Source organism: Misgurnus anguillicaudatus, chromosome 5 (genome assembly GCF_027580225.2).
Source record: "Misgurnus anguillicaudatus chromosome 5, ASM2758022v2, whole genome shotgun sequence".
NCBI classification, from domain to species: domain Eukaryota; kingdom Metazoa; phylum Chordata; class Actinopteri; order Cypriniformes; family Cobitidae; genus Misgurnus; species Misgurnus anguillicaudatus.
In genome coordinates, this window is record NC_073341.2 from 33,388,583 (window position 1) to 33,414,922 (window position 26,340).

At 38.1% G+C, this 26,340-nt stretch overlaps 2 protein-coding genes across 4 annotated transcripts in view; one reads left to right on the forward strand and one right to left on the reverse strand.

Annotated features, from left to right (window-relative positions):
- The first annotated feature begins 4,999 nt into the window (after positions 1 to 4,999).
- serping1 (serpin peptidase inhibitor, clade G (C1 inhibitor), member 1) lies at positions 5,000 to 10,199 on the forward strand. The gene is made up of 10 exons (XM_055167952.2): positions 5,000 to 5,110; positions 6,930 to 6,978; positions 7,075 to 7,351; positions 7,542 to 7,871; positions 8,046 to 8,252; positions 8,355 to 8,498; positions 8,723 to 8,926; positions 9,015 to 9,154; positions 9,248 to 9,470; positions 9,733 to 10,199. The coding sequence occupies exons 1-10, from the start codon at positions 5,091 to 5,093 to the stop codon at positions 9,987 to 9,989; spliced, it is 1,851 nt and encodes a 616-aa protein (XP_055023927.2). The 5' UTR covers positions 5,000 to 5,090; the 3' UTR covers positions 9,990 to 10,199.
- Positions 10,200 to 12,015: 1,816 nt separating this feature from the next.
- The window catches only part of doc2g (double C2-like domains, gamma), a 56,680-nt gene continuing 42,355 nt past the window's right edge, over positions 12,016 to 26,340 (reverse strand). For 2 of the 3 annotated variants that reach the window (XM_055167953.2, XM_055167954.2), the window contains exons 9-11: positions 21,759 to 21,840; positions 21,248 to 21,344; positions 12,016 to 13,929 (exon numbers count right to left, since the gene is read on the reverse strand). In XM_055167953.2, coding sequence (XP_055023928.2) covers positions 13,799 to 13,929; positions 21,248 to 21,344; positions 21,759 to 21,840 — 310 coding nt within the window. In that variant the 3' untranslated portion in view covers positions 12,016 to 13,798. The remainder of the gene's footprint in view (positions 13,930 to 21,247; positions 21,345 to 21,758; positions 21,841 to 26,340) is intronic. The other variant, XM_055167955.2, reaches the window with a different exon arrangement.

Consider the following 26,340-nt stretch of genomic DNA (forward strand, 5'->3'; position numbering starts at 1 on the left):
ATATATAATATATACCCGAGTAGGCTCTTTTAACCAGAAAGGCAATGTAGTTTTTCTCTGCGTGTGTTTAGGGGTGGGAGACACATATCTGACGATGATTGGTGTGTGTGTCTTAGAGGGGGTGGGACAACCACATAGCTGATTGTGATTGGCTTAATTTCCATCGTTAGCCAACCAGAGGCAGCAGAGTTCATATACAAGCACGAACAGTCAGTCAGAGCAGAAAGTCTTTTACAGTGTAAAAAAAGTCCGTGCAGTCTTGTCAACTTGGTCGCTATATTAAGAAACTTTTTAGACCCCTTTAGCGACTTTATTTAAAACGACTAGGACAAATCTAGCGATCTTTTCTGGCGTGGTTGGAAACTTTTGGAAACTGCCGTGAAAGCATGCATCACCCCATCCAAGGCATTCACATGCAGCCCGGTTCTCGCGCTGCAGTCCATCCGTGATCCGAGTCGCACAAACCCGCGACAACAGAGCGATGGAAAGTACAACGAGCTCAAAACAAAGGTAGCGGACGCAAGCACAAAGTATAAAAAGCACAAACGTTACTTTTCCATCGTTGAAGTGAAAGGCAAGAATGTTTATGGATGTGCAACTTATGCCCATGAAGAGAGAGTCTCTTCACGTCTGTAGCAAGTAATTCTGATCTAATAAAGCACCTCACATCATCACATGCTGGCAAAACATTAGTGGTTTCTCTTTAGTGTCTTTAAGTGATTAAGTTGAGCATCACATCAGCAAATCAGAGTACTGAATACGGTCATATTTTACAGATAAATGTTGCATCAGGATAAAAATACAAAAGTTAAACTGTTGATTGTTTAATATTAATATATAAAAACAACTGAACTGCACGTTTGTGTAAGCAGTAAATATCTTTTAAGCAGTTCTTTCTAGTTAGCCTGTCATGTCTTGTTAGCTAGTGCAGCAATCAAAATATTCCATACGCGCATATATGAAATCACTCGTTATGATATAGTCTTCATTAAGGAGACAAAACTATTCAGTGTTGTGTATGTTTAGAAAGCTTGAAAGACAAAACTTAATGATACTATGAAAAGAAGGCTGATATCCATTTTCATTTTTTTAACCAAAAATAATAGAAAAATCAAATACTATGGGAGTGGAAGGTACAAATAAAACAGACAAATATGTTGTGGGGAAAGGAGTAGATGAAGTCATGAAAGAATGAAACATATGGATGGCAAATAGCTAAAAGAAGTGAAAAGACAGAAATCCATCATGAAGTGAGTGAAAGGATTAAAGAAGAGGGTTATGAGAGAAAGAGATGTGTGCCTTTTAAATATGTTTTACATTAATATAAACTAGGCAAACCTATTTTATTTATATAACAGTCTTTATACCATTATGTTCAACCTTGCTCATCATGGTTACAGTCAGTGTTTTTAGATATTGGTAAGATGTGTGTATTAAGACAAATGGTGCTACAGTAGAGATGCTAAAGGTAGCTGCTTGGGTATAGGAACATTTGTTGTTGCCTGTTTTTATGTTATAAAAATTTGAGGTCCAGTGTATACACCGCATATAGTATATACAGTATATAATTTTTTGTATCCACGACAACCATGCAAGGATGCTTACTTCATTGCCACCCCTCGTAGTTCTCATGCCACCCCCTTGCCACCCCATAAATAATTTTCTAGATCCGCCCCTGCAAGCACATAACTATGCAACATAATTGAAAAAATGCTTTAAAATGTTAACAGAGACGTATTTAAACAACAACATATTGTTGCTGTCCTTCCGAAAGCTTGTATGTCCAAATTCACTTTTTATCAAGAAACAGAATAAACCCTGTATTTTTAATGCTTACACACTGTGTTGTCTAAGTTGACAAGCACTTTTAATACTTTTTATTGATGGAATAAGAGTGACCAATAATAATGAGTTGAAATTCACAAAATATGGAGATACAGATTTCGGAAGGACAGCGACGATATTTACATCTGAGATATCATGGTTAAAAGCTTTTCATGATATGGTTGAAATTGCATGGAATTGCCCACATGTTAAATGGTCTGCCACAATGTGTCATTCATGTTAATTTTCAACCATCTACAGAATAATAATTTAGGGACATTAAAGTTTACATTCAGTGGCTTAGCGTCTGGGCATGCAGGGTATGCATGTGCAAAAGGGCCCAGGCCAATAGGGGGCCCGCCCCAGCTTTTAATAATAAAAAAAAATTCAATTAAATTTTTTATTTGTGGCCGCAATAAATATATTTTTGTATGCATATCATGTGTGGTGATTACTTTTTTCTACGAAATTTCTAATTTTTCCGTCATTTCTTGTTTGCGTTTATTTTATTTTTTTGCACTCCGCGGCTGCCGTAGACTACTACGCCATCATTTTTTTACATGAAGCATCGCCGCGCCAAAAAAAAAGAAAACACAGTGTGAAAGGTTATTATAACGGCTATCTACATGAACATTAAGGATGGACAAATATAAACATAAAAGTGGGGCCTTAAAGAGAAAAGAGAAGGCGGAGAAGTTAATCATGAGTCAAAAACTACCCAAAACATTTCATTTTTTCTTTATTTAAATCTACCCTTTAAAGTAAAAAAGTAAAGTCAAAATATTTGACTACCTTATTAAAAGTATATATTGTTAACAGACCTGCACACCACAGTTAAAAGTGCCAATGGGCAAGGTTGGGGGGGCTTTGGCTTAAGGGGGCCCGCAATTTTTTTGCATATGGGCCCGGGACTGACTTGCTACGCCACTGTTTACATTCAAATGCATATTATTATATAAGTGTGAAAATGGAAACTTTGTTTAAAACCAAATCAAAAAATAAAACGATTACAGTTTTACATCCTGCGTCATCAATTTAGTTTGAGAAATAAATGTAGTTACAGTACAGTAGATACAGTATCAGAATTAGGCCTACTTATGTTGGGTGTTGCCCAAAGGAAAGCTTCTTTCTTCTCTCTCTCTCTCTCTCTCTGCCCTTGAGCTCTGATAAGAGGACCACCACATTATCTGGAGTTTTGCAGGTGACCAAACTGCAGCCTTCCAAGACACAGCACAGCAAAACACTCACATAGAGGTCATGGCACTGCTTTACTGTTAATATTTTTTATTCAAATTACTAAATCAACCTGGTTATGAATAAATCTTCATCATTTAGGCATCAACAACAACAAACCACTACTGTATACACCCCTGTTGAAAAATAACTAAAATCATCACAGAATGTTTAAGTGATTGAATGATTATAGAGGAAATTTGTGTTGTAATGGATCTTAAACATAATCAATATTTAAGATATCAAGGTGACATTTACATTATGTAGGATTGTTTTGTGTAAAAAACAGTAAATCACGAAAATGACTTCAGTTGGGTTTCCACAGGCAGGGTCACATATACAGAAGCATGTACGCGTCTTGCAATCCTTCACCATATTTGTAAATCAGCATCATGTTCACAGGTGAGAGTTTTTAGTTACAAACTTACAGCTGCTTCGGTCTCAGAAAAGAATTTCAGTCCATATCACAACTGAATTTTTCTTTCTGCGTCAAAGTCAGATAAAACCGCTCACTCCCCTGTGTTGGAGATGCACCAAAACTCAGGATAAACATGCCCTTTTAGCTCAGGATAAAAAGGTGGGCAACATTGTCTATTTTGCCCAACAAAGCTGCAGTCTCCAGGTCACTCAGTCGATTTTGTGCTCTACGTTGCCAAATAACTTTTTATAAGTAACTTTGTATTAACCATCCCAAAAACACAGCATTATTAAAATTTTATCTGTGAATGGTACTTTAAAAATTAACTTCTCCACTTCAGTGTTAGAAAAACATACTTAAGAAAACATTTGTTACAGTAAGTACTCTTTAGGGAAACACTTGAGAGGCAGATACTGGGACACATGCAACCCGCGGTGGATTTTTATCAAAGTCGTCTGTGACATTTGCATTAATTAGCATACTAATAATCTATTAACATTCAAAACCCACAGAGAAAAACAAGCCAAAACAACTACATAGTACTGACTGGGCCTGAGAAATCTTGACTTTGCGAGCAGAAAACTAAAGAAAAATAACACATTTTGTATTACAAGGGTTTTCAAACTGTGAGTAGGGACGTGGGCACACACTTGTAGCTTAAACAGTTAAATAAGGTGGATGTCACAAAGTCGCTTGGCTGTAGCGGTAAATGACACAAAAAACAGTTCAGTACACGACAATGATTGTGTTATGATATAACATAAGGCATTTTAATATTGCAACAAAATCTACATTTCATTAATAAAATAAAATAAGAAATGAAAACTACTCAATTATAAATATTTGCATTTCCTCAAATTTCCATTTACAAATATGTTGGTGGGTCCTTGGACAAATTATACTTTGCCAAAAAAGACTGGCAAAGATTATTGGAGCCATTTTAACTTTATTTGAAAGTATTAGGAGAGGACAGGAAAGCAGGGTGAAGAAAGGGCTACGGGATCAACAAATAACCTCGAGACAGGATTTGAACTCCATACCATCGGTCCTGACAACAGTCCACGTTTTAAAATCATTTTTAAGGCTAATGATATATCTTTCAATTATATATAATTAAAAATATATTAGCAAAGTGATGAACGTACACTGAAAAAATGGTTCATTCAATTTACTCAATTTTTTAAGGTAAGTGGTTGAAATCAATTTATTTAAGCTACATTTAAACAAAGGTTTTTTGTTTTGTTTTTCTAATTTTTTGTTTGTTTGTTTAAATGAAGCTTAAAAATTTGAGTAAATTGAATGAATCATTTTTTCAGTGTAGTAGACAATATCAGTCTTGCTTTTAATTACAGAAAATCAAATCAAAACATGATTGTGGGTCTCTCTAACTTGCACTATATAATGTGTTTGTTATTTTGCCTTAGCTGACCACTGACCTCTGTTAGAGACTCTGTCATGTGATTTTCAGTAAATCTGTTAGATTTCAATCCAGGATCTGTGTAAATAAAAAATCAATGTGTTAGCAAACATTTGTGCAATGATTTACCAATTACCAAAGAGAACGCAGGAGAAAAATCACAAGAAACTGCCACACAGACACAATAAATAACATTTCATGAGCTTGAAGCTGTATCTGTAAGTCCATCTATATTTCTTGAATAGTATTTTGCTTTGTTATCATATTTGTCTGTTGGATTTTTCTAAACAGCCCATATGGCAAAAAAGAAAAACTAGTTATCTGGCCAAAAATATGTTTTAAATATATGCTAAATATATTTTGTATAATGTAAAGCTTAATTGAATATTGAATTTGAAAATATATTTAGTTGTAACCTTCATATATTAGCATATATTTCAAAATGTAATTTAGGGGCAAACAAATACATTTCCAAGTTTATAACCCATATATGGCAAAAAATGTTCCTGGCAAAAATATAATAGTTTGTATAAATGTATAAAGTATAAAATGTATATAAGTATGCATAAAATATAAAATTATAAGTATATTTTTGCAGTTGAAAATATATTTCATTTTAACCTTTTCAAACATTTTATGTTTGTGTATATAAAGTTTTTCTTACAATGCAACATGAATATAAATGCTTAAATATATATTTATTTTTAAAATATATTTTGAAATATACATAAAAATGGCAAAACAAATATATTGGTGATAAATACATTTTTGTAAAAATATTTAAAAATATATTTCCGTACATATATTTTTTGGCCAAAAATATTTGATTTTTTTAAAGTTTTTTTGCCATATGGAAGATTAAATGTCCAAGCTACACTCACTGTAAAAATACTTTGCTGCCTAAAAATTTTTTGTTAAATCAACTCAGATTTACAAGTCATGTCAACAGAAATGAGTTGTCACAATTTATAAAATATAATTGAGACAAGTCAACTTAATTTTATAACTTATATATAGTTATATTTTATAACTAGTAAGTTAAAATGACTTGTAAATCCAAGTTGATTCAACAAAAAATTTTAAGGCAGCAAAGTATTTTTTACAGTGCTGTAAAAAGTAAAAGTTTACTGTAAAAAAATCAGTAGAAATTGCAGCTGGGTTGCCGGTAACTTACCGTAGATTTAAATGTATGTTATTTACTGGCAACATTTTGTTTAAAGTCAAATGAACATTTAACATTTACAAGTTTTTGTCTTTACAGAGTAAAACAAAACAACAGCATCAAGCAAAACATTCTGGGAAACAAAATCTGAAGCAAAAAACAGAAAAAGGTTGATGATGATTTCTGGTTCCCAGAATGCTTTGCATGAGGCTGTTATTGTATATATTCTGTTAAGATAAAGATAACATAAATTTAAATCTACGGTAAATTACCGGCAACCCAGCTGCAATAACATTGTAATTTCTACGGATTTTTTTAAAGTATTGGATCAACTTAAAAAATACTTTAAACCTGAAAAAATTAAGTTGTTTCAACTTATATGTTTAAATAAAAAAGTTGAAATAACTTACATTTTTAGGTGTTACCAATTAAAGTAATTTTAAAGTTAATCCAACGTTTCACTTTTCACAGTGTACGTTTTAATAGATATTTATTGTACTTGTTAGAAAGAGGCAGAAATACATTAGGGAAAAGCAATTCAAAACTCAATTGGGCATTGCATTAACATCACAAAGGTTGTGCATGGGATCAATCATCAATCATTCAACATCTTGAATGTAAAACATCTGCTGAATGAAAAAAAATGCAGCACAAAGTTAAAAAAATTGGTTTTGCAAGTCAATTCAACCTACTGTTTTAAGTATTGGCTTAAAAAAAGTTGACATAACTTATAAATTCAAGTTAAAATTGTGTAACTTATTTTTTATATTAAATTAACATAAAAATATGTGTTGATTTGACAAAAATTCTGTGCATTTTTACAGTGCATGAACATTTTATCTGTGTTAAAACCTAAAGTATGCTTTTCTCACCAGGGGTACTGCCATCAGTATGTATCGAATCGTTCTGCTGCTCTTGTTAGAGGTGATTATGACCAATGTTTCATTTTTGTTGGTGAAATAATCCTTACGCCACTAAATATGTAATGATTTCATCATGCATGTTTTATTTTTCCTATAGCTCTCCCTGACTTCCTGTGATCTGACCATTCCATCAAACCTCGACATTTCCCTTCCTTGCCTTCCTGATAATGCACCTGTGCTGGGTGCCTCTGAATTTACCTGGAAGTTTACGCCCGCTAAGACACACGGTCAGCGTCTCCTGCCTTGGAAAGGCAACATCTTGCACCTCACAAACCTAAATGCCACCAACGAAGGAGAGTACAAGTGTGTACAAGAAGGATGGAAAGAAGAAGGTCGGGTGAGGTTGGGAAGAACATTCACAATACGTGTTGCAGGTAAGACTTTTCTTTACAATGAGTGGATGCCTTGCAAAAGTACCTATAGACTCGTAAGAGTCTTTTTTAAATCATCTACATAATGTAAATTAAAATAAAGCTGTTGTTTGATCATCACATAAGATCTTGGGAAGCTGCCAAAATCCAGACAGGACCAGCAAACTTGATTCCATGTTTAATTTCCTTTCAGAACCGCTACCATTCTGGGAGTGGAAAGTCATTAAAGGGCAAGCTGGCGATGATGTGACCCTTCCATGTCAGGTTCCTAATTCTCTCCCATCTGGACCGAACAAACAAGCCCCTGTAGTCTGGAAACGAGAGATATCTGGACACTGGGTGCAGCTTTACCCCAAAGATAAAGATGAACACAACAATGAGGACAGGGTATTCTGGGATATCAGGCCTGAAGAACAGGACTGGTCCATACAACTTCTTAAGGCTGAAGAAAAGGATTCTGGAATGTATCAATGTATCACACATGATTCGACTGAGACGCTGTTGGTGGAGCTGGAAATTGAAGGTGTTTCTCATACCTATAAGACACTTCTTTTAAATCTTCTTTTAAAACTAAGATGAAGACGGTTGTATTTGGGTCCAATTTTTGAATTTGAAAACAAAAGAAAATTTTGATTAATCAATGAAAGTAAAAAATGTCCACATTCATGTAACCCTTACCTGTCATTTTCCACTCAAGCTCCTCCTCTGCCCCGCTGCTATAACCAAACCGGCCCCTGGGAGCCCTGCGTGGATCCTGAGAACAGATCATGGAGATCAATTTTGCGGGAATCGCTCGTTCATTTTTCCACTACAGTCTACTCTCATCTTAAAGGTTCAAAGCCGACAACAAACTTGATCTTCTCCCCAATCAGTATTGCTACAGTTCTCTCTAACCTGCTTTTGGGTAAGAACGTTGAAATGGGCATTATACAATCAGTAAAAACATTGTTTTCTCTTGACCTGCTGTTCTCTTGATGTAAATACTCCCTCATTCTGTTTTACCAAGGTGCCCGAGCTGAGACCAGAACGCAGTTAGAAAATGCTCTCAAGATACCCAACGACTACTCCTGTGTGCATTCTGAAATGAAACGACTGAAAAAATTAACCAAAGAGACAGTGGGCATGGCCTCTACCATCTATTACGCTCCAGGTATTCTGCAATGCTGTAACATAATTGGGACAGAGCAAAGGTTGTACTGATTAAAAAAATGGTTAGGGTTAGGTTAGGGTTAGGTTAGGGTTAAATGCACTGTAAAGTCACGTTGGTCTCTTTATTTTGACTCTGCCCAACTGAAAATTAACAATGCCAATTAAACAGTGCAAGAACTAGTACTCATATCTATAATGTGTTAAAAGAGTTTCATTTTCCCATAGACCAAACGTTGGGTGAGGCATTCATCAACCAATCACTGGAGTTTTATGACTCAGTACCACAGAAGCTGACCGGTGACAGTGATCTCAACGCAAAGCTCATCAATAAATGGGTGGAACAGAAAACGCATGGGAAAATCACTCATTTAGTTGATGATGTGGATCCATCCACAATGTTTGTTCTGGTAAATGCCGTCTACTTTAACAGTAAGTGCCATTATATCTGTATGGGCTTTCTAATGATCGATTTATTTTGAAGATGGGATGTTCACTCGTGTGCGTTTGTGCTGTACAGGTAAATGGAAGATGGTTTTTGAATCCATGAATAAAATGGCAGAGTTTACAAAATTCTCAGATGAGGTTGAAAACGTGCCCTGCCTCTTCAGCTCCAAATACAAGCTTGGCATAAGCTACATCCAAAACTTACAAGCTCAGGTAAGTACTACTGCAATAAGAATTAGAAACGATGCCACGTGTCCCATTCATCACCAGTACAATATACTATACATACAATTTTTCTCACTCAAGGTTGGAAGGTTTCCTCTCACAGACAAAAACAGTCTTTACATACTGCTGCCATCCACAACATCAGAAGAATCCTTCACAAAAATGGAGAGTAAAATAAACTTCGATACTATTTCAGAAATGGTTTCTGAAATGAGCAACATCGCACTTCAAACTGCGGAGGTCACGCTGCCGAAAATAAAGCTGGCTGTGACCACACCATTGGAGAGGTTATTGACCAGTCTGGGTGAGATTGTTTTTACTGTATAGAGAGTTGTGACGTTTAAAGCTCCAGTGACCAAAATTATTTACTCAACCTCATATACATTATATATTCAGGGGTCACACTGTATAGTTCACCTCAAAATTAAAACGTGTCATCATTTACTCACCCTCAAGTTGTTACAAACCTGTATAAACTTTTTTGTTCTGCTTGCAACATACAGGTTTAAAACAACGTAAGGGTGAATCTTCCTTAATAATGTTATTTTTATTCTTCTCTTCTTTAGGTTTATCAAATCTCTTCGATGATCCTAACCTGTGTGGTATGACTACTGAACAATCACCCATCTCGGACGCTCGCCATCGTGCCTTTCTGTCGCTCACGGAGAAGGGAGTGGAGGGGGCAGCGGCGACCAGCATTTCTCTCTCTCGTTCTTTCCCTATTTTCACAGCCCTACAGCCCTTCATTCTGATCGTGTGGAACGATGAGATCGGTGCTCCTCTCTTCATGGGAAGGATTGTTGATCCAAATAGCTCACAGTAATGAACAAACCCATGTCACAAGAAAAGCAACTGATGAATAAAATTAAACCTTCTGTTATTCACAATCATTATACAATTATTCATCACATCCAGTAAGAACAAACCTGATGAGTTCATGCATTTATGTAACATTAATGTATGTCGACAGAATTACATATTAGATGCATGCATATTCTTGGTCACTATTAAATATATACTTGTTCTTGAACAATTGTTTTATTATTTAATATGACTTATTGAGTTTATAACAATTTCCATTACATAAAATAATTAATAGAGCAAGATTGACCACTCATATTACTTTGAATACGGGACATAAGGTGTTTTCGACTTGTGAACAAGAACTGACAGGTGTTAGATGTCAAAGTATCGTGAGAGCAAGTCGAAATCCGTATGGTTTCTCAAATCGCTCTCGCGGTACTTTAACGTCATCCGCCTGTCGTTTCTTACGGCGCCGCATAAAGTCGAACAAGTCTAATGCGACACTCAATATAGCTACTCTGGCAACGGAAGTTCCACCTTTCAGTTAAAGGCGGGGTGCATGATCTCTGAAAGTCAATGTTGACATTTGAAATCACCTAAACAAACACGCCCCTATCCCAATAGAATTTGGACCTTCTTTTGATAGACCCGCCCCACACATATGCAACCCAGGCAACGATGTCGGTTAGTAAACAGGCACCTTACTGCTGATTGGCTACAAGTGTTTTGGTAGTCGCCCGACTCCCTTTTCCAGTGTTTTTCAAAAATCACGCACCCCACCTTTAAAAGAACCAATCTCAACAATTCTCTGGGGCGGAGCTCTACAGACTCACGCGAGGCTCTTGCCAAACTGCGAATGAGCTGAAACGACCTGGAAAAGGGGTGATTTAAAGGCGGGGTGCACAATCTCTGAAAGCCAATGTTGACATTTTAATCATCTAAAAACACGCCCCTACCCCAATAGAATCTGGACTTTCTTTTGATAGACCCGTACCACACATACACAACACAGGCAATGATGTCAGTTGGTAAACACGCACCTTACTGCTGATTGGTTACAAGTGTGTTTTGGTACTCGGCCCGACTCTCTGTTCCAAAGTATTTTCCGAAATCATGCACCCCACCTTTAAAATAACCAATCTTAATAATTATGTGGGGCGGAGCTCTACAGACTCACGTGAGGCTCTTTCCAAAGTGCGAATGAGCCGAAACGACCTGGAAAAGGGTGTTTTAAAGGCGGGGTGCACGATCTCTGAAAGCCAATGTTGAAATTTGAAATCATCTAAACAAACACGCCCCTACCCCAATAGAATCTGGACCTTCTTTTGATAGACCCGCCCCACACGTACGCACCGATGTCGGTTTTGGTACTCGGCCCGACTCCCTTTTCCAAAGCATTTCTCAAAAATCGTGCACCCTGCCTTTAAGTGCAATTTGAGCTTTTGTGCAATTTTGTTTATTCGTGATTTTAGCGATCTGTCTTTTCCCAATCAAATTAATAGGACTTTAATTTGCATGATGGAAATAACTGAATTGCCGCCTACTGGCGTGACTTCCTTAAATGTACTTTGCTTAAAGGAGACATATCATGAAAATCTGACTTTTTCCATGTTTAAGTGCTATAATTGGGTCTCCAGTGCTTCTATCAACCTAGAAAATGTGAAAAAGATCAACCCAGTAACTTAGTTTTGGTAAACCATTCTCTGCAAGCATGTGAAAAATAGCTCAATGATATTTGGCTCCCCTTGTGATGTCAGAAGGGGATAATACCGCCCCTTAATCTGTACTATCCAACCACAGCACTGCCGTTTAGTGCAGAGATTAACTCATTTGCATTTTAAAAAACACACCCAAAAACGTCACATTTTTGCTCACACTAACAAAGTGGCAATTTTAACATGTTATAATAAATTATCTATATGGTATTTTGAGCTAAAACTTCACATATGTACTCTGTGGACACCAAAGATTTCTTTGACATCTTGTGAAATGTCTTCTTTAACTCACAAAACCTTACTGTCGCTTCCAAAACAATCCCCGACAGACACTTTTTGCTCCAGTTTATTTTTCAAGACGCAATTACAAAGACCGACACACGATGGCAGTCACGTCACACAGACAGTCAACAAGGACACGTGATCGACACTTGAATAATCCTCCTTCAGTTTGACCCTTCGTTCATTAACTCCCCCTCGAGTCCCATCTCGGTTGGCAGGATATGCCAGTCTATTATCTAAATGCCACGCTGGTTCATTAAAGGTACTCGGGATTGTCCCAGTTCACTGAGCAAAAACAAATATCCTTAGATGGGTCTGATGATAGATTACAACCATCAAAGCTTACAGTAATGTGACATTCATTTGGCATGCAGTTGCTTAGCATAACATTTCTGAAGTATATGGCATTCAGACCAAAACTCAAATTTAAAACGCAGCCATGAAAGGACAGTTAACTCAATTGTTATTTTTTGCTGTGAATATTTGTAAATAGAGTGCATTTACATGTACTAAAAATATCTCCAGTTTTGATGTAAAAACTTTGGTGAAAAAGTTTACATGCAAAGAGTAATGGGTTGAAATAAAGAGCAAACACACAACCTTGGTTTAAGGTGTTCATGTGTTGGTGTTGTCGTGGTATTAGGCGTAACATCATACATGTGAATGCACTCAACATGTTATAAAACTGAGGTAGCACTCTGTCTTCAACAAAAAGAGAGAATGCTGCACTTAATCATTTCAAATAAATAGTTTTGGTACATAACTTGAATCGGAATACAGATATAAATGCAATCACATGGATACAAGTACAGCCGAAATTCCCATGGATCTCCACCACTCCATGTACAGTTGACCTCGTTGTCCATAGCACTTGTCAACAGTAAGCAACTGTAAAAAAACGTATTGAAATAAAGACATGTGCATAATATTACAAGGTCTCATCAGAGAGAATGTCAGCTATTCTGCGCTCATGTGACCAAAAGACATCCCGATAGTTTATCCTTCAAAGGTTTCATTTGATTGCTGATTTACCCGTTGGGTCGTGTGCGGTTGTGCATGAGGCCTTTCAGAGACGAAAGATTCGACCTCCAAAACAGTACATTTGTCCTTGCATGTAACACCTGTGGTGCTTGCAATCAGAGCTCTCAACCAGTAGAGGGCGCCAGAGAGAAGGTGCGACAGTCCGTCAACGTGCATCAGCGCTGTACAAATATTCAACACAAACTCACAAATAGACAAAAACACAGACGGGGACATTCACGCATACACACGAATAGTTGTGCAGATTGCGATGCAGATTAAATCCAGAGACGGTTAACATTCTTCCGATTTTTGCTTTCCGTTTTTGTCAGGCTGGAGGAGACTGTAAACATGACAAAAAGGTAATACACGAGTACACATACAGTAGACGTTTACAGTCAGTTGGATGTGTTGTGCTTCGACAGTGTGCAAAATTACAGCATCACAACCTTTAACAAACACCAGGATGCTTTACACACATTTTTAATAAATGAAACAATATGGCATGATCTCCTGTGGCATAGTCACAACACGGTACGACTTCACGTAAGTGACGGATAGACCAGAAAAGGGGGTCAGTGTGGTCGTACAGTATGTCACAATCCGATCACCCGATGCTTTTTCTCTCTCATCACAAAAGACTGAGAAGGACAGACTGAGATATCTGGTTATTATGCTTTACCCCCACTAACCATCATTCTCACAATAAGCATTATTGCATTATCATTATTACTCCATTATTTTTTGTATTATTTATCAGAAGGTAATAAAGGTGTCCATGTGTGTGCTAGTCTGCATGTGTGCATGTGTGTTAGTCACTGCTCGGGGCTCCTTGCTGTGTCAGTGTGTGCCAGTATTCTACTTTCTTTCCTTTGTATTTTAGACACTCGAACCAGTGTTTCAATCTCTCTCCTTTTGCGTTAATCCCCAATTCAACTCCACCTGAAAGAGAGAGAGAGAGAGAGAGAGAGAGAGAGAGAGAGAGAGAGAGAGAGAGAGAGAGAGAGAGAGAGAGAGAGAGAGAGAGATCAGATATGAAAAGGAAAGCTAGGACTGCATGATTATAAGAAAATCAATAATCAATCAAGGTTCAGAGATCAGAATAGTCAAGGTTGTCAATGTAATGCCAAATCTGGTTATCACTCATTTGCAGTGTAGACCTACATACTAAAGCCTGTAAAAGAAATTTTGCTTGCTGTACACTGTAAAAAAAATGGTCCCTAACTTTCACTGGGCCGGTACCCTTTCAAAAAGTATACCTTTGCACCTTAAAGGACAAGTTCGGTATTTTACACTTAAAGCCCTGTTTTCAGATTGTTTATGATGAAATAGAACGGTTTTGACTGAAATTTGGACATATGATGCTGGCCCGAGAATTTTCGGTTTCTGTTTTATCACCCTCACCTCTACAATGGCTGCATAGGTGCACTGGAACAATCCTTCCTAATGCATTAAACTTTCGTTGACAAAGACGTGAAACTTACCGAGTGGTCAGGGGTGTCCACTGATATGCTCACACAAAAATCGCTGCAAAAGATGCTTTCCAACAGGTGTTTTAGCATTCGTTGTAAACTTGTGGACCTATTTTTCTAAACGCCTCACAACCGTATAGTCTTCCGTTGAGAGCTTGAATAATAGACACTCCAGCCCAGTTGGTGGCGATAATCCGCCTTTGCCAATTGCAAGAATAAACAACTTTCCCGGCACGGAGTAATACCGTACCTCACAGCACATCTAATACAAGTCAATGGAGTTGGACAAAAACTACAATAAAACCTGTTGGAAAGCGTCTCCTGCAGCGATTTCCGTGTGAGCATATCAGTGAACACCCCTGACCACTTGGTGACTTTCACGTCTTTGTAAACAAAAGTTTAATGCATTTTAGGAAGGATTGCTCCAGTGCACCTATGCAGCCACTGTAGAGGTGGTGAATGAAACAACAAACACCCGAAAATTCTCAGGCCAGCATCATATGTCCAAATTTCAGTCATAACCGTTCTATTTCATCATAAACAATCTGAAAACAGGGCTTTAAGTGTAAAATACCGAACTTGTCCTTTAAGAGTTCATGACCCGGTTCCCCAAAACGTTTTTATCACTAAGTTGTTCTTAACCCATTCCTTAACCTCTCTCTTAACGTTCCCGAAACATTTGTATGCCAAGTATATCATCTGTAAGACACACTTTCGTAAGGTTGGTTTGGACCATTCGTAAGCTCTCTCTTAGCGTTGTTTGAACGCAAGAAGCTAGTCGCCGCCACTGCGCAGCAGTCTTTAGAAATCAGCGCAACGCAGTACAAGTCAAACTATGGTATGTTGACAATGTTGTGGCTTAATGATTTTAAGTTGGACATTTTAAGACTAAAAATAAAATATGTTCGCAATGTATACAGGCCTATTTATGAATTTGATTTTATTTGGTTTAAGAACTAATATGGTGGTAATTAGCCTAGGCTATTTTGTAATGTCATTAAAGCGTTTAAATTGGCAATCACTTTTGATCATTAAAATCTGGCAAACAATTTGGCTCTAAATGGCTAAGATCTATAAATGGGTAAACATGGCGCTGTCCAGTAAGTGACCAACTGGCAGCGATTCAACGTGTCCTTGTACTGCAGTGCTTCTCAATTATTTTCTGTCATCCCCCCCCCCCAGGAAGAAGTAAACATTTTGCGCCCCCCCAACTCTCCGCCGCGACTGTAAATAGTATAATTTGTCTATAAAAGTACACATCTGCAAAACATTGTATCCTTATTAACATTAAAGAAAACACAAAAAAAGAAATATCGATCAACTTACAAAAAAGAATAACTTTATTAACATTGTTTTTTTAGTCTGTAACAGAAAAGACTAAAAATGCATAAATTTGCCTGAAATAAAATAAATCAATCCTTATTTACAGTATATTTTTTGACCATTGGATACTGAAAAATTAAATTAAATATAATCAATAAATACTAATAAAAAACTCAAGCGGCTTATCAGCGTGTTTGGGTTGTAATGTCTTTAAGTGACGGTGCAAAAAAAAATTGCTTCCTGAAAAAGTATTTTCCCCGGGTCTCGCGCGCCCCCCTGGTGTCGCTTCGAGCCCCCCCTGGGGGTCCCGCCCCACTATTTGAGAAGCACTGTTGTACTGAATCAAAGACGGCGCCGGCCACGGAGCTGCTTAGTCCATGTGAATTTTTTATTCGGCAAAACTTAATTTCTTTTGACATTTTGCTTAACACGGCTATATTAAAAAAAATTGCCTCCCAAGACAACACTTTCTCTCTCTGTTCATTCTAGATAGGTTGCTTTTTATTGAAAACATTAAACAATGGCAATCAATACCACATTAAAAAGAAACTGGAGCTGCCTGCCAATCAATTCTGATTGTAAAGTACTTTACCATTAATATAAAAGTGTATTACATAATTTTTAGAAGTCGTTAAACCCATGTCAAAAACTGGCACAACGGGATAAGGAGGGTGGATGATTAGTGAGGGATACCCAGTAATAAATAATAAATGTTACTGGAATAATTTGAGGAATGTTTCATTTGTACAGAGCATGTTGTCTTTCTTAACGCCGTAATGTACGTTCGGGTGAAATGGAAAATCGATTCCTGAGCAATCGATGCCAACTAATTCAGCACCTTCACTTGGGACAGCGCCTTTGTTACGTCGAACGTAAGAGGCAGCGTGTTAAGAAGCTTCCTAAGGGACACTTCGGGGAACACACTTAGGACCATAAACAACTTTGGTAAGATATATCTTTCGAGTCTTCTTAGCGCACTAAGAGTGAGCGTTATCGGGGAACCGGGCCCATAGTACATCAGAAGTACATACTGGTGCCAAAGGGGCTAATCACACCAAAAGCGCTTTTAACGCTTGGAAACGCAAGGCGCGACGCACTGCTTTTTTTTAAAAAAGAGCACTGTGTGCGGCTTTTTATATTGCTAAGCAACCACCTTGTCAGCTGTCTTGTCAATCAAATATTGAAGCGTGGGCGCTCTTTTGCTGTTAACTATCATATTAGCAAAAACTTTCAGAAGAGGCCGCTTGCTCTGACCTTGTTTGAGGATCAGAGGTGCACAAACATACAGGAGAGAGTGAGCGAGTGGAGTCCGGTTCTTCAAAGCAACTGTAAACTTCACTCACCACAACGTAAGGCCCGCCTCTCCTCTCATTCGATTGGACAATGGAAAGACGCGAATGACGTCGGGTGCTTCTCTGCTCTCAGCGCTCCTTCAAAAGTGCCTGCGGCGGCTGGCGGCAAAAACCGCAAGGCGCTCGGCGCACATAAACAGCGCGCAAACGCTCTCTGCCCATAGAATATCATTCCAAAAAGGCGCCTGCAACTGCCATAAACTCTTTTGGTGTGATTGGCCCCAAAGAATGCATATTATTGGTACCAAATGTATACATATCTGTGCCTAAATTGTACATATTAGGACCTTTGTAAAAGGGTACTGTCCCAGTGATGGCTTTTTAACAGGGGAGCCTTGGGGGTCCATGGTGGTATTTCTGGGGGTCCTCAAAATATGGTTTAAATGCAAAATATATTATTTTTGAAAAAATAAATAAATTAGGCATAAAACAAAAAATCATTAATAGGTCGATAATAAAAAAAATTTTTTTAAAATAAAGAGCACAATAAAATCTATTTAGTTCATTTCAAATGTAATGTAGTATGCCAAAAACTATTATTTTAATGTCTTTGTAAAGTAACCATCATAAACCATGTACTGTGGGGGTCCCTGCTCCTCCTTTCTACATCAATTTAAGGGGTTCTTGGCCTAAAAAAGGTTTAAGACCTCTGGTGTACCATACGTAAATTAGCAAGTTGTACATTGCAAGTTGAGATTCTACACCTATTTGTGTACCATAATAGAAAAAAGGTCATGCAAGTTTGGAACGACATGATGGTGAGTAAAAGATATTTACTATCCCTTTAAGGCTTCTGATTCAACACTGCATTCATGCACCCAGTGTGTGATTGGTTTCTGCTGCATGAAAAACACAAGCTCCAGTAAATTAAAGTAAAGTCATTTCAGAAAATAGTTTTTTAACACATAAAAATATTAGAAATGTTTTACTGAAACACGTTACAAAGACTGTGAACTATGTAGTACTGATTTGTGGAGTTACACCATTAAGAAGTTTTTCCACATTTCTGTGTTCAGGATTATTTGGGCGGGGCTAAAACGGGGGCTCGATAACGCACTGTAGCCACCATGCATGGCCCTGCCCAGTGGCGGCTGCTGACTACTCATTTGAGGGGCGCAAATAAAAAATGTGTGTTTTTGGAGTGTCATGTGTGTTGCTCGTGTTTTCAAAATATGTGTTTTTGCGTCATGTGAACCATGTGCATCACGTGTTTTGTCAAAATTAGTGCCTTTATGATAAAAGAGACGCTCACCTTCACAAAATACACACAAGACACTCCCTCAACAGCAAACTCTGATTATGTATGAGATTATGCGAGTATCTGCCAAACGCGAGCATCTCTTTTATCATAAACCCTTAAGACGCGTCTGCAGCAGGCACTTATTTTGACGAAACACGTGATGCACACAGGATCACTCGACACGCCGAACCACACACATGACGGGCTACATACATGTTGTGACAAACTTCGCATTCTGCGCCCTAGCAAAAAGTTGTCACCGGCGACCACTGGCCCGCCCCTAATATAATCGCGAGCATCCATTATAGCGTATATAGCGGTTGTATATATATACACACCTACTTTCTTGTGAGTGGGCGTGGTTTCAGCACAGAAACCAGACACGCCCCCAGCAATATTAAGCCCGGCAAAGTTAGGCACTAGACATTTTATTCTCTATCATATCATACTAACCGACAACAGTAAGTGACTCATGAGTCAAACACCATGTAATACTTTTGTATCCTAATGATGCTGAGAAAGAAAGCAAAGTGTTGCGGTCGGGTGGATGTTACGTCTTTGGATGTGTGCGCATTACGCCTGTGTGAATGAGTCAAGCACAGAACACACTTTAAAGGTCCTTGAATGTTGTGGAAACGTCTGTGCATAATTTTTTATCTAATTTGCTGCCATTCATAGAAGATGACATATTTATGCACATTAAAGGAGACTTTCTGACGAATGTGACACGTCAATTGAATTCACCTGTGACCTCATGGAAAACAGACAATAATGCCTATGTAATAAACCTGCAACATCTTTATCTCTCTCTCTCTCTCTCAGTCAGTTTTCTGTCTGTCTCTCCATCCGTCTTTCAGTCAGTCAGTCTGTTCATCTCTTTCTGTCTTTTTCTCTCTTTGTCTATCTGTCAGTCAGTTTCCCGTCTGTCTGCCTGTCCGTCCATCCATCCATCCCTTCTGTCTGTCCATCCGTCTCTCTCTCTATCTACCTAGCTATCTGTCTGTCTTTTAGTCAGTCTGTTCATCTCTTTCTGTCTTTTTCTATCTCTCTTTGTCTGTCTGTGTGTCCACCCACCCATCCTTTCTGTCTGTCTGTCTGCACGTTTATCCATTCCTTCTGTTTGTTTGTCTTTCAGTCAGTCAGTCAGTCAGTCAGTTTATCTCTTTCTTTCTTTTTCTCTCTCTCTTTGTTTATCTGTCAGTCAGTTTCCCATCTGTCTGTCCATCCACGCATTTCTTCTGTCTGTCTGTCAGTCCATCCGTCCATTTGTCTGACTCTTTATCTACCTATCGATCTGTCTGTCTTTCAGTCAGTCAGTCAGTCAGTCAGTCGGTCAGTCTGTTTGTCTCTTTCTGTCTCTCTCTCTCTTTGCCTGTCTGTGTGTCCATCCATCCATTCAATCTGTCTGTCTGTCTGTCCGCTCGTTTATCCATTATTTCTGTCTGTCTGTCTTGTCTGTCTGTCTGTCAGTCAGTCCATCCATCCCTCTATCTACCTATCTACCGTTCGTCTCTTTCTGTCTTTTTTCCTCTCTCTTTGTCTATCTATCAGCCAGTCAGTTGCCTGTCTGTCTGTCTGTCCATCCATCCATTCCTTCTGTCTGTCAGTCTGCCAGTTTATCTATTCCTTCTGTTTGTCTGTCAGTCTTTTTATCTACCTATTGATCTGTCTGTCTTTCAGTCAGTCAGTCAGTCAGTCAGTCAGTCAGTCAGTCAGTCAGTCAGTCAGTCCGTCAGTCCGTCAGTCTCTTTATGTCTTTTTCTCTCTCTCTCTCTCTCTCTCTCTGCCTGTCTGTCTGTCTGTCCGCTCGTTTATCCATTCTTTCTGTCTGTCTTGTCTGTCTGTCAGTCAGTCCATCCGTCCCTCTATCTACCTATCTACCTGTCTGTCTTTCAGTCAGTCAGTCAGTCTGTTCGTCTCTTTCTGTCTATTTTCCTCTCTCTTTGTCTATCTCTCATTCAGTTGCCTGTCTGTCTGTCCATCCATCCATTCCTTCTGTCTGTCTGTCTGTCTTTCAGTCAGTTTTATTAACTCTTTGTCTTTTTCTCTCGCTCTCTTTGTCTGTCTGTCAGTCTCCATGTCTGTCTGTCCATCCATCTATTCCTTCTGTCTTTCTCTCTCTATCAGTCTGTCTGGATGTCCATGCATCTTTCTGTCAGTCAGTCAATCTATCTAGCTGTCTTTAAGTCTCTCTCTCTCTCTCTCTCTCTCTCTCTCTCTCTCTCTCTCTCTATGTGTCTGCCTGTCTGTCTGTCTGTCTTGTCTGTCTGTCTGTCTGTCTGTCTGTTTGTATCTATCTTCGATAAACACATGCAATTGTAAATAATGAAAGAGATTGTGAAGGTGGGTCTGTGGACACAAGCTGCGTCTCATTTCGTTAGGCGCCTCACGTACTGCGATTTTCCCCGATTCGATCACTCCTACACAAACACACACCTCGCATCAATACCATGCGCTCACGGCCGCAAGCAAGCCGTGACAAACGAACCCTTGGCATGACATCCCCACTACACAGGCAATGAAAGATAAAGCGAGAAAATAGAGAAGGAGAGAGTTAAAGAACGAGAGAGTCGAGCATGAAGAGATCCAAGAAAACGTTAAATAGACCTTAAGCTTCATTAAACTTGTCAATCCCGCTATCCTCGGTTCTCTCTTTGCCTTCACGCCTGGATGTCTCTCGCAAGCTTTCGTTCATTCACGTACACTTTATTTCTTCATTTCTTCACACTTCTCTCTTCATCTCGCCTATCGTGTTTAAACTTCGTATCCACGTTTACGGAATCAGCAACACCAGTTACTCACATCGTCCCCATCGTTAAAAAAGTGTTTGTTTTCCTTAAAAATACATACAGTAAGTGTGAAAGTAAACTTACCTATAAAATCATTGCTCATGCCCAGGTCGTAATCCCATACTGAGATTTCCAGCGTTTTCTTGGCAAGCTGATCATGTGGGACCTCATAGGTAAATTCCTGTGTTAAAAAGAGCACGGGTGACATTTGGTAGAGGAAATAAATGGCATTTGTATTCTCGCTGGATGCTTAGAAGGTGCGGTCACACAAGGCCGTTAACAGTGTTTATATGGTAACAAGGCTGTGAAATGATTTCAGAGCCTACAATGAATCTCAAGGACAATGAGATTTGACGTCATGATTTATGGCTTATGCTCTGACAAATGAAAAATGACATATAATAAATTCAAAATGTTACAATATATCATTTACTCAACTCTTACGGGACACTGCAACCCATATTTTTCACGTGGTCAGACATCACTAGATCAAACGGCACCAGCACCGTAACAATTGCATGCATATAAATGTAAGTGAATAGAGTGAATGGAGAATGAAGTTTAGTGTGAGCACACTTTAACCAGATAAGCTAACCTCGTTAAACTCCGGATTTAACGTTTTCTTCTTCACTGACGTTTTGTATTTGGATTTTTTCCCCATGTCAGGCTGCAGAACACTGATAGAAAGAAAAAGAAAGAACCAGAAACAGAAATGACTGCTTGTTCTGTGTGAAAATTTCATAGATTTGAAACATCAAAGCTTATAATTAGCCTGGTTTGTCTCAAGCTTTCAACACATCCATGACACAATCAGAACAGCAAAAATACAGACGGGGTGCTCTTTTTAGAGCATGACAAATGAGAAAGAGAGAGACACAGAAAGAGAGAGAGAGAGAGAGACCACATGTGGGATGAGATTTGGGGGGGAGCTGGTCTGGGTGTTTCGTTCAATCTATTACAGAGCGTGAGATGATAATCTCTAATTGAGGATGGATGGAACATAAAGGAGGAATTGGATGTAAGAACGGATGGAGAGACTCGGCTTCTGAAGGACAGATGCATCCATAAGGTCTGTGGCTCATGGATTCATCAGAGAATTACAAATTAGGATTCATCATTTATTATTCATGAGAGATATCAGCCTACACAACATGTTACAGAGGACAGAGAGAGAGAGAGAGAGAGATCGAAACATGTGTAAAGTGTAAATCACATGGGAGCATGATGCGAGAAACATGTTAGAAGCGATGACGAGTTGTGAAATCTGCATTTTGAGTCTGTGAAATTGCATTTGTACCCAGAGCAGAGACAGTTATAGAAATGAATCAAATATATTTGCATGAATAACAACAATTGATTAAAGCTACACAAAGACATGCTGGGTTATTTACAACTCAATGTCGGGTCAAAAAGGGACAAACCCAGCCGTTGGGCTAAATTAACCCAGAAAATGGGTTCTGGCTAAAGGGGATACAGCTATGGTTGAATCTTGCGAGATGTTGGGTTTAGGGGTAGGATGAAAAACAGCGGTTCTGGCTAGATAAGATAAAGCTACGGCCTAAATTATGTGAATTGTTGGGTTATAGCAGTGCTTCTCAAATAGTGGGGCGGGACCCCAGGGAAAATACTTTTTCAGGAAGTGATTTTTAAAGACATTACACCCCAATCACGCTGATAAGCCGCTTGTGTTTTTTATTATTATTTATTGATTATATTTAATTTTTCAGTATCAAATGGTCAAAAAATATTATACTTTAAATAAGGATTGATTTTTTTATTTCAGGCAAATTGAGGCATTTTAAGTCTTTTCTGTTACAGACTAAAAAACAATGTTAATAAAGTTATTCTTTGTTGTAAGTTGATCGATATTTCTTTTTTTGTGTTTTCTTTTTGTGTTTTCTCAATGTTAATAAGGATACAATGTTTTGCAGATGTGTAATTTTATAGACAAATTATACTATTTACAGTCCCGGCGGAGAGTTGGGGGGGGCGCAAAATGTTTACCTCTTCCTAGGGGGGGCGTGACAGAAAATAATTGAGAAGCACTGGGTTATAGGGTTAGGTATGGGTAGGGGTGGGTGATAAATCGCCTACGATTCTCATGCGTATCTCATCAGTAAAGCTGATTTCGTGATTTGTAGTAAATCGGCATCACATGCTTTCAAATGAAGCGGCATTTACTACAAAAAGCCATATTTCACAGAGAACCTAGGCAAACTCACGTTCATAATCGTGGACAAATCGCCTCCGATAATGTATGCGATTTTGCCGAGCTTCTCTGCGAAATACTGCTTTGTGTAGTAAATGCCGCTTCCTCTGAAAGCATGTGATGGCGATTTACTGCTAATCACAAAACCGGCTTTACTGATAACATACGCATGAGAATCGCAGGCGATTTATCGCCCACCCCTTGGCTAGGGGGTAGGATTACAATGAAAACAGCACTCATTTGGTGATATTATGGCAGTAGCTGTATCCCTTCTAGCCTCAACCCATAAAATGTTTGTATTTGACCCAAGCGTGCCGCACAAGCCCTGAAAAGTGAAGCCAAAACTTCTCGATGGCCCACTGTGAATAGGTCATAAACCCCACCTCCCCCATGTTATTCAATGGGACTTGAGACCAACTAAACAATTTAATTACACTTCAGTTATCTTTTTCCAAAACTGGTGTCTGTCATTTAGTGTAGTTCTTATCACGCTGATGTAAATTCAAGTGTTTGTTTTTAAAATAAGTTTGTTTTTAGTTAGTTATTTATGCTATAAAAACAGTGGTGTCAAATCATGATTGACAACTGTGATAAGTGGATTCTGCGAGAGCGAGGGCGGAGCCTTGATTTCGCGGCTTTACTTCCTGCTCACTACTGCGCAGGACTGGTCCCGAAATCACTACTGCGCAGACTCAAGAGCCAAGACGTCAGCGTCTGCTACTGCGCAGACTCAAGAGCCAAGACGTCAGCGCCGTATCGGGACACTGGGGGCTTCACTTTTCACCGATAAAAAAAAACGAACGGGCGTCGCCCATTTTTTTTTACAGTCTATGATTTGGCCCAACAATGGGTAAAAACAACCCAGCACAGGTTGAATTACAACCCAGCGGGTTGAGTTTGTCCCTGTTTGACCGCTAAAAAAACTGACTTGTTTCAAACCATGGTTGGTTCAAGTAGGGACATTTTCTAGATGAATTTGAACCAAAAGTTGGGTCTGTCCATTTTTACCCAACGAGTAAAAACAACCCAGCATTCCATCAAACTAAACCAGACTGTGGGTGGTTAGAAGAGGCAAGTTACCCATTAAATGTTTCAATCCTTAGGCAGAAAAACAAGTAAATTAATCACTCTTTATTTTAATGAATGCCACATGTTTAAGTGTTTTCATGCCACATGAAAATGAATCTTTAGATATTAATTGGTTGATGTGTTGATACACGCCTGGATTATATACTTTGAAATAAATCGATAACTTACACTTAATGACTTTCAGCCAGAATATTAATAGTGTCGTATTTCTGCATGACAAGCCTTATGTCACCGACAAGAAAATGTGCATTTCTAATGGCTTTTTAATGTAATCTAATCAATTTTTTATTGACACGTTCTGTAATAAGTGCTGGATATTAATTGGTCTATGCACATTTAAAGGGACCAGTGTGAAGTCAACACAACAGATGACCTTCTTGTCCACAAAATTTATAAGAAAAAATACATTAAGAATATTAACTATTAATAAATGTTAACATTAGTAAATGCATTTGCTAACAGGACCTAACCAAGAGCTATAGTTTTTTAACATGTATTAATCTTTTCTAATGTTAGTTAATGCCAATACAATAGTTTATGGTAGTTCATTGTGCATAAACTAATGTTAACAGATACTTTTGATTTTAAATATGTATCATTAGATGCTGAAATTAACATTGTTAGTTAAAGGATTACATTTTCTTATAGGGGACATTTCACAAGACTTTTTTAAGATGTAAAATAAATCTTTGGTGTCCTCAGAGTCTGTATGTGAAGTTTTAGCTTAAAATATCATATAGATAATTTATTATAGTATGTTTAAATTGCCACTTTGTAGGCTTGACCCGTTTTTTTTGGTGTGTCCTGTTAAATGCAAATGAACTGATCTCTGTACGAAATGGCAGTGCCGTGGTTGGATAGTGCAGATTAAGGGGTGGTAATATTATAAAAAGATCCCCTTCTGACATCACAAGGGGAGCCTAATGTCAACAACCTATTTTTTCACATGCTTAAGTTGCTGGGTTGATCTTTTTCACATTTTCTAGGTTGATAGAAGCACTGAGGACCCAATTATAGCACTACAACATGGAAAAAGTCTGATTTTCATGATATGTCCCCTTTAAAAAAAATCCAGACAATTTACTCACCACATCCAAAATGTTGATGTATTTCTTTGTTCAGTCAAGAAGAAATTAAGTTTTTTAAGAAAAACATTCCCGGATTTTTCTCAATATTTTTTAATTTTCTTCACAAAAATAAAAATCGTTTGCTAGATAAAACCCAAATGCCTCGTTTGGGATCGTTTAGAGCCCTTTGAATCTGCACTGAAACTGCAATTTTAAACTGCATTGAAACTGTAAACTGTTGGGGTCCAATAAAGTCCATTAAAACGAGAAAAATACTGGAATGTTTTCCTCAAAAAACATAATTTCTTCTAAACTGAACAAAGAAAGACATCAACATTTTGGATGACATGGGAGTAAGTAAATTATTGGGATTTTTTTTAAGAAAGTGGAGTAATCCTTTAATGTTAGCAAATGCAATAACTCATGTTAACTAAATACAACCTTATTGTAAGAGATAACAGACAGTACATGTGCAAGAGATATATATAATGTCCATCCAAAAATAGCTACTGGGACTGGGAAATCCATTTTGAAGACCAGGGGACTACTTAAAGATGTCTTTTAACATGATCTAACCCCAAGGATATCACTGATGCCATCTCAGTTATTAAAAGAATAGCTGTCAGCTTGGAAAAGTCAATGATGTGACTTCAGTTGTGAACGAAAGAAGCAATTTAGCATGAATGGATTTTTTACAATGAGTTGGTCTTGCAATACTAAAAATCACTGTGCACTGGGGGTAAATTCAAATGAATGAGGATGACATGCCTGAGATATTTTGGTCTATTCGATCTTAGTCACAGACACCAAAC

Bases quoted from the DNA above. Each gene is read 5' to 3' on its own strand.
- serping1 (XM_055167952.2), top strand. From the start codon at position 5,091: ATGAGCTTGAAGCTGTATCT. The intron at 6,979-7,074 runs GTGATTATGACC...TTTTTCCTATAG, and splicing joins TTCTGCTGCTCTTGTTAGAG to CTCTCCCTGACTTCCTGTGA. The intron at 9,155-9,247 runs GTAAGTACTACT...TTCTCACTCAAG, and splicing joins TCCAAAACTTACAAGCTCAG to GTTGGAAGGTTTCCTCTCAC.